The following is an 8,949-nucleotide window of genomic DNA, read 5'->3' as shown; positions in this document are numbered from 1 at the left end:
CTTGTATTTCTTGTGTTGACAAGGGTTTGTTATTTTTATAAAAGTCTATTAGGCGATATAAGCCTTTGGTTCGCCAGGTTTTTATCTTGAGGTTTTGTGCTGCATGGTGGAATAATGGGTGGTACACCAGGGGGATTAGTGGGGATGGGGTTGGGGATAGTTTGCCTATTTGTGTTTTCCATGCTTTGAGCATGGTCTGTGTGTACCTATTAAGTGTTGTGGGAATTTTCTTTAGTTTGTTTGGGAGGAGTGGGTATGTTGTGGTGCAGGTGTTTTCAATTGTGTCCCTCTCTAGGTGTACCCATTGTTTTGTCTCATCTTCTAGTATATATGGGATTATATGGCGTATTTGGTTGGCATTGTAATATGCTTCTATGTTGGGGATTCCCAAGCCCCAAATACCTGCACCTCTTTGGACATTTGGCTTTTAAAAAAAATCTTTTGTCAGTCCTCTGTACTCTTTTCACAGACCTAAATCACCCTGAGGCCTGTGGGAGACATTCTGGCCTCCCTCTGCCCCCAGGCGGCTTTGCAATCTCACAGGCAGAGCAGACACAAAAGGATCCCTTTTTCCTCTTTTTCTATTCTAGGAAAACCCCTCTGGGTTTTTTGACACGCTGTCAGTCACAGCCGGTGAACCAAGTATGGGACAGTAACTGTCCCCCCCCCCCAAAAAAAACCCCACCCTTGAAAGCTTGAAGGAGTTGCATTTCCATCACTTACGTTCTGGTGAATTTGCAGTTTCCTACGTAAGCAAGGCAGTCAAGCCTTAAACTAGCTCTGGGTATGGCCCAATAAGGCAATTATTCACTCTGGGGTCTCTGTTGTCTTGCAACTCATTTATTAAGCATAATTGCTCTGATAAGATGTGCCTCCATGCTGCATAAATACATGATAAGCTGCCTTGATATTATGTTCCTTTTATCACACCATGTCAACCGATATTTCAGCATCCCATCCCACAGATGTTCCTCTCTCTCTCTCTCTCTCTCTCTCTCTCTCTCTCTCTCATCCCGTCAATCAAGGAGAGGGAGGAAGAAATGAAGGGATTGTCAGAATATCAAGGATGTGTCTATATCAATAGAAGGACGCATCTTCAAAGCAGGCTTCTGTGAGGCTGTGGGTGAATTCGTGGGCACCTCATGAAGCTGAATGCTGGGGAATTCAGGACAGATAAAGAAACCACACGGTTAGACTACGGAACTCCCTCCCACAGGAGGCTGTGAGGGACACCAATTTGTATGGCTTAAAAGAGGATGGGTTCAAAACCGGGTCAAACATATGTTAGAAATGTAAGGAAAAAGAAGGGACTTTTTATCATATGTGGTGTGACTGCAGTGAAATTTAAAAATTCTGGGAAATGATACACAATGAATTGAAGAAAATGTTCCAATTAACATTTGTAAAAAAGCCTGAAGCATTTTTGTTAGGGATTGTAGGAAAAGACCTGCCAAGGAAATTGAAGAACATATTCATGTATGCAACAACGGCGGCAAGTCTTAATAGCAGAAGGATGGAAGAACGAGGCAATCCCGACCAAAGAACTGTGGCAAGGGAAACTGACTACCTATGTGGAACTGGAGAAACTGACACACAAACTGCGTGATAAGGACAACTGTGACTTTAAAGAAGAATGGGAACCTTTTACAAAGTAGCTAAAGAAACAACAAAATGAACTGGCCTCTGTGGCAGGTTTTCAATAAACAATCACAAATTTATTATTAGCAACATACAGACAGATAATTTAAGGATTTTTACAATTTTATAATATGCAGAGAACAACATGTTGAAAAACCAGAGAGAGGAGCTGAGGGAAGTCCGGGTGTGGGCGGGAGGGTGGGCTTCTCTTAGGGAGGGGGGAGGGAAAATTAGGGGGGGAATGAGGATGATATGTTTCTGATAAATTGTTATGCTGAAATTCCTAATAAAAATTATTTTTAAAAAAGAGGATGGGAGAAATTCATGGAGGAGGAAGGGGCTATTGGTGACAATGCTCTGCAGTTTGCTTCTGCTTCTCCACAGTTTGCTTCTGAATCTCAGTTGCTGGAAACCACAGGAGGGTAGAGATGCCCTTGTACTCGAATCCTGCTTGAGGGGTTTGCAACAGACATCTGGTTGGCCACTGTGAGAAGAGGATGGTGGACTCAATGATTCACCAGCCTGATCCGGAAGCCTCTTATGTTCTTACAGATGATGAAGAGATCAAGGGAGCCTGGATAGCTCCGTTGGTTAGAGTACAGTGTTGATCATACCAAGGTTGCAGGTTCGATCCTTGCATATGCATGCTCATTGCAGAGGGTTGGACTAGATGATCCTTTTCCAACTTTATGATTCCAAGTGGTAAATGTGGCCAAGCCTTACTGCATGATACAGATCCTAACCTTCACCACGCATTAGAATTTATTGCAAAAAAATAATAATTAGACAAATGACACCACATTTTCATTAATGGAGATGACCAAGCAAAACCATTGTCCAAAACTTTACTCCTGGGTAAATCAGGGCATCTGTACTGCCTGGGCCTGCAACAACCTCAAGGCTAATGGAGAACATGGTACCCTACTTTTTCAGGTTAAGTGTCCTCTTCTCTGTTGGTAGGTAGGAGTCCACATGGGCCCACAGAAAATTATGATGCAGTGGTGTCAGAATAGGACCTGGGAGAACAGGGTTCAGATTCCCTCTTGGCCATAAAACTCACTGGCTCAACTTGGACCAGTGGCTGCCTTTCAGCCTGGCCTACCACACAGGGTTGCTGTGATGATGAAATGGGAGCTACGGCCACGGGAGGCCGGGGTTCTGCTTCAAGCTCACTGGGTGGAGCTGGAGGGACAGACATGGCCACACAGCCTGACCTACCTCGCAGGGATGTTGTGAGAAGAACCATGTGCCCCACCCTAAGTTCCTTGGAGGAAAAGGTGGGATAATAATAAAATAATAATAATAAATTTTATTTATACGCTGCCCTCCCCAGCCAAGACCGGGCTGGGGGCGGCTAACATCAGGTATAAAAACAATTGATTAAAATACAACATTAAAATGCAGCCTCATTTCAGTAGAAACTCAAATCAAAAACTTTTGGGGGGTTGAAAACGTCAAGTCTTCACCAAGGCAGGTCCTATGTGAGCCAGAAAAAAGCCAAGGAAGTCCCCAAATAGGAGTTCCGTCACAGAAGGAAAAAGGAAAGAGGGGGAGGGGATCAAGTGGATTCCAAGCCAAAGGCCAGGCGGAACAACTCTGTCTTACAGGCCCTGCGGAAAGAAATCAGATCCCGCAGGGCCCTGGTCTCGTGAGACAGCGCGATCCACCAAGTTGGGGCCAGTACTGAAAAGGCCCTGGCTCTGGTTGAGGCTAATCTGACTTCCTTAGGGACCTCTAGGGTGTTGCTATTTATGGACCTTGAGGGTCTCCGTAGGGCATACCGAGAGAGGCGGTCCTGTGGGTACAAGGGTCCTAGGCCATGATAAATATAGAAATGTGATAAGTAAATAAATATACAGAAAGAAAAGGAGAGGAAAGAAAGAAAGAGTTTACTAAGGGGGGACAAAGGGCCAGTCAATGGAAGGCGGAGGAGCAATTGCTGGATGTCCCTGCAATGACCATGCAATGACTGCAGAGGAAGACACGATCCAACTCACGCAGTGTGACCTACTTCCATCCAGCAGCCGCTGGGGGTAAATAAGCAGATCAAGACTCAGAGCACAAAACACCTCGGGCTGGATATTTAATATTGCCAGGCTGCTGGCTGCAAGAGCCAGGGAGACACCCTGCTTCAGCAGCCAGCATATGATTTTTGAAAATGGTTCCAGTGGGTTTTCATTTGCAAGGCAGGGAGACTGGCAGCATCGTGTGAAAGAGACACCGAAAGTGTTGCACCGATGGCCTCAAGGCTTGTGCACAGAAAGTGAGCAAGGCACTCCAACATTTGGAGGGAGTGGGGGGGGAGCCTAGAGAGATAGGCCCTCTCCTCCGGAGACTAAAACCTCGCCCTGCCCCACAGTTTAAGGAGGGTGTGGACAAGCTAGAAAGTGTGCAGAGGCAGGTGGTCAAGATGATCAAAGGTCTGGAAACCAAGCCCTATGAGGAGCGGTTGAAGGGTTGGGGATGTTTAGCCCAGAAAAGAGCAGATTTAAGGAGGCGATCTGAGAGCCATCTATGCCTCTCCTCGTGTGTATGTTTTGTGTGTGAGAGAGTTTATGGTTAGAATAAATTAGCTAATTCTCTTGAACCAAAGAAATGTAGACGTTTGTTGCTGAGCTGCTCCCCATTGCAGCAATGGATGTCTATATTTTGATGTTGTCTGCGTGTTCCATGAAGATTATCCCTGTATTAAGATCCATATGAGTGTCAGTTTCGGTATAAATCTGCCAAGAAGACACTTTTTCTGCTGTCTGAGGATTGTAATTCATGAGCCTCTTATAACACCTTTATGCCAACACTACTTTCTGCCAAGAGAGAGCACCTCCTCAAAGCTAATAATAATAATAATATCTCAGCTTTCTCCCAAACCAGGACCCAAGGCGGCTTCCACAAACCATAACCACACAAGTAAAACACAAATAGCTTAAAATATATCAAACAGTACCATTAAAAGAATTAAAAGAATATATTAAAAAAATCTATTTAAGTACAGATAATAAAAATCAGCACAGCACTCTTTAAACTCCCTTTCCTTAAAATGCAGTCAGTTCCGAAAGACCTGTTGGAATAAAACTGCCTTCACCTGTTGGTAGAAGGAAAAACAGGAGGGAGCCAGTCTGGCTTCTCTAGGGAGGGAGTTCCAAAGTTGTTTGGGAGAAGCCACCACTGAGGAGACCCTCTTCCACATCCCCATCAAATGTCCCTGTGAGAGTGGTGGGACTAAGAGAAGGGCTTCCTCAGAGCCCAGGTAGGTTCATATGAGGGAATACGGTCTTTCAGATAGCCTGGACTTAAGCCTTAAAGGGCTTGATAGGTCATATCAGCACTTTGAATTATGCCTCAAAACAGACAGGTCACCAGTGGAGCTTTTGCAACCTGGGAGCCATGTGCTCCCCATAACCAGCTGTTGAGCCCATGTTGTATGCTTTGGCCACAGAACTCCTGCAGGATCGACCGTGGGACAATGGACCAATTATCCAGATTCAGGAACTATCCTCCCACAGTGCCTCCATCACGCCAGGATTCAAAATCTGTTTACTGGCCCTCATTCAGCCATCGCTGAGTCCAGGCACCATTCCAGGCCTTGCACAGCCTCTTGTGATTAAGATGCTACAGAGAAAGAGATCTGGGCATCGTCAGCGTGCTGATGACACCTTGCCCCAAATTGCCTAGTGAGATGACTTCATATATGCATGAGCTGAACTGGTTCTTGAAGTTTAGCTGTCATTTTAACAGTCTGATGTGTTTCTATTTATTCCCTGGCTGTGTGTTTTGCTCTTATATATTCATATATATATAGGACAACATACCTACTTCGCCTAAAGGCTTTACAAAAGTCTACAAGCAGAGCAGCTGGTTTACGTGACCTATGTAAATAGCGGAAGAGCAGTGATGGCATCATTAGCACGGTGGGTCACACAACAGGTTTTTGTGCAACTCCCACAACCCTTAGCATGGCTGCCAGAGACCAGACCATGGTATGCCCCCACTTCTCACATTATATTTTCCACAATGTGCAAGTCATCCTAATTATCTGGAAGATGTAGGCAAGCCAGGACTTTCACGTGGGCCCAAAGTATCAAAGCATAGCACAAAAAGCAGGCTCTTGAACGTGAACAGAAGGCCTGTTCAGCATAGAAGGGATAGTGAGGATGGTTCTGATCGGTGTCTTCAGTGGGTACCATCTAATGGGGCCTGCCTGCCTTCTTCTAGAGGACTAGCTGTGCTGGCAGGCTGCCAAGCTTCAGAGCAGCACAAGGCTCTTCTTCAGCCATCTGTGAAAATTGTCACCTGAACCACTTGAAAACTTCTGAGATTTTAGTTTTATTCTATAGGGCTGTTGGTGTGCAACTGTTTGTACTTTATGCTGCAGTACCTGCTCAGCATCCTGTGGTCTGTTGCGCCTGTGGGTCTTGGTAAGAGGCAGTGTGGCATAATGGTTAGAGTGTAGGCCTAGGGCCTGGGTGACCTTGGGCCAGTCGTGGCCTCTCAGCCTAATCTACCTCACAGGATTGTTCTGGGGGTTGAATTAGGAAGGGGAGAACCATGTACACCACCTTGAGCTCCTGGAGAAAAAGGAGGGATATGAATGCAACAAATAAATCATCACCATCATCACTGGTGATTGCACCCCTGCAAGAAGTGTATTTTGTCCTGCTCAAGATTGGAGGTGCTGCTGTCACTCCTTTGACTTGTGCCTTCCCACACCCTCTTCCTCCCCATTTTGCACACTTGCACAGGAGCATTTGCACCACTCGAGACAGAGCAACTCCCTGGGTGTTGCACCAGTGCAACTCCATGACATGCAAAGGCCTGAGCCTTTCCACTTTTCAACTGGCACGGTGAACCACACCATCAGATCATGGAAGATCGCAAGAGCATTTGCTCCTTCAGCTTGAAAGATAAGAGGGGAGAAGTTTCTTGATCCAGAGCACTGGATAGCAAGTAATGTATTCCATTTCCATCCTCTGCCCTTCATTGGAGACCATCAAAGTGATGTGTCTCTTCTGAGGCAAGCCACATACTGCAATCTAAGCAGAAATCTTGGTCTTCCTCCCTTTAGCCCAAGAGCATACAAAACCAGCTGGGGGCGGGGGCGGGGGAGAGACCTTGTTCATAGCCATAACCAAACTGAGTCTTCTTCTCAACATGGTGCCAACCATCCAGCGCTCTGGATGAAAGAGATGCAAAGCTTAAAACCACAACAAGGTTGCAGCCACTCACTGGACCACTTTCACCTTTCACTCTTTTTGACATTTCACTTTAAATGCTTGCAAAAATTAAATGACCACTCTTAGGGGAATCCGACTGACCCCCCACAAGATCCAAAGTAGCCCTTCCATAACTCACAATCCACACGCACCTTTTCATGAATTTCTAGTTTTGAGCAGCAACCAAACTTTGAAAAATGTGGTTCCCTGTATCAACACGACAAGGGGAGCTCTCCTTACCGGTGGAACCTTTTTCGGGCTCCTGTTCCCTCACAGGATGTCCCCCGCCCTGCGCCAGCATATCCTGGAAGGCAGAACTACCCTCATCCACCGCACCACCCCAAACTGCCTTCTTTGCACCCGGCCAGCCGACCATCACAGTGACACCGACTCAACCCCGGAGGAAGGAGCAGCCCAGCTCAGCGAGGGGAATCCCAGCTACCTGCCCAGCCGCATCCTCAGGTGTCTCCGCACCTGGCAAAGTCGCCCATGTGGAGCCAGCGGCTTCCTCCCTCTCGCCCTTCCCCTCGCCAGGCGCTGCAGGCGCTCCGCCTCGCTCCGCGCAACCTCCCGCCTTCAGCACCACGGACAGCGCTCGCGGAGAGGTACCCAAGGGCGGCCGGCGTGGGATGCAAGGATGCTCTAAGGCAGGCGGAGCACAGCATCCCTCGGCGTCGCCCTGGCAACCGCTTGGGGAGGGGGATGCCGCGCGCCCCACTCCCTTCTACCTTGGACAGGTGTGCCTGCAGCCGAGGGACCAGCCCAGAGGGGAGCAAAGCCCTCTTGGCTTTTTTTTTTTTGGTCCAGCTCAACGCTTTCCATCCAGCTGCAGGGAAAACTTTTCTCTCCACACACACCCTCTAAATCCCCCCTTTTACCCCTTCTTTCACCTTCCACATTCCATCATCCTTTCCCCCCACCTCTATTCCCCCGCTTCCACTCGCCCCCTCCGCGTTCCCATCTCCGTCTATTCACTCTTCCCAGCGCTTCTGTGTGCGCGCGCGCCCCTCCCCGCCATCTCTCTCTCTCTCTTTCTCCAAAGCCTTTTGTTCTTCCTGGCTGCTATTTCCGAACTGCCTGCATTCCTTTCCAACTCTCTCCACCTCCCGATTTCGCCTCTCTGTCTCTCTCTCCCCGCCTCTCCGCCAGCCAGGCTCCTTCGGCTCCGGTCCCGTCCGCCTCCCTCTCCCCCTCCCCCCTCCCAAATTCCCCATAAGTCTCCGAACTCCTGGCGGCGGCCAGGGACTCCGAGGGAAGGACGAACCACTCACAAGTCAGATGCCGCCGGCTGGTACTGCTGGCTCCGGCAGAGGATGGAGTGGCCGCAAGCTTGGCCCATGACTCCTCATCCTTTCGTCAGCCTCGCCAGAAGGAGGAAGAGGAGGAGGCGGGCGGGCGGGCGGGCGGGAAGGCAGGGGCCGGTGGCCAGGGATGCCGCCCCAGTGGCCCCCGGGGCGAGGCAGCCGCCGCTCGCCTCCACCGAAGAAGGCAAATGATGGAGCTGTGTTAGGGACTCTCCTCTCGCTCGCTCGCTCTGCTCTGCTCTCAAGGCTGATGCTGTAACGGATCCTAATGCAGGTTGCCGAAGCATGCAGAAGGAGGGGGGAGTGAGCGAGAGAGAGAGAGCGTGGATGTGTGGCGTTTGAACAAGCGAGCGAGGAGCCCGCCTTGGCGAACCCGCGGGTCGGTTTCGTGGCAGCTCTTTCGTGGTGTCGCAAAGCAGAGGGGGTTAGAGGCGTGTTGTCGCCTCTGCCAGGGCTAGGCGGTGCGGAAAGGCTGGCTCTTGCTCACTGACACATCTGGGTTTGTTTAAAAAAAAAGGAAAAGTGGGGTATGGAATATGCACCATCGCCCTGAGCTGCAACACTGCAGGGGTGAAGGTGCAAAGGCTCGTTGGAGATCAGCCCCAAAACCTGAACGCAGGAATCAAGGAAGCAACAATACAGAAGCGGGGGGCATCTGACACTCTAAGGCAGCCTTTCCCAACCTGTGGGTCCCCAGATGTTGTTGAACTACAACTCCCATCACCCCTAGCTAGCAAGGCCAGAGCTCAGGGATGATGGGAGTTGTAGTCCAACAACATCTGGGGACCCACAGGTTG

The 8,949-nt window shown here is 49.0% G+C and overlaps 1 protein-coding gene across 1 annotated transcript in view; it reads right to left on the bottom strand.

The window, feature by feature from the left end:
- PDE2A (phosphodiesterase 2A) overlaps positions 1 to 8,505 on the bottom strand; it is a 393,922-nt gene extending 385,417 nt beyond the window's left edge. Inside the window, exon 1 of the mRNA XM_083499374.1 lies at positions 8,120 to 8,505. Coding sequence (XP_083355500.1) covers positions 8,120 to 8,187 — 68 coding nt within the window. The 5' untranslated portion in view covers positions 8,188 to 8,505. The remainder of the gene's footprint in view (positions 1 to 8,119) is intronic.
- Positions 8,506 to 8,949: the final 444 nt, after the last annotated feature.

The sequence above is a fragment of the Podarcis liolepis genome (assembly GCF_965112155.1).
Source record: "Podarcis liolepis genome assembly, chromosome: 4".
Taxonomy (NCBI): Eukaryota; Metazoa; Chordata; class Lepidosauria; order Squamata; family Lacertidae; genus Podarcis; species Podarcis liolepis.
This window is presented reverse-complemented; position numbering and strand designations above follow the sequence as displayed.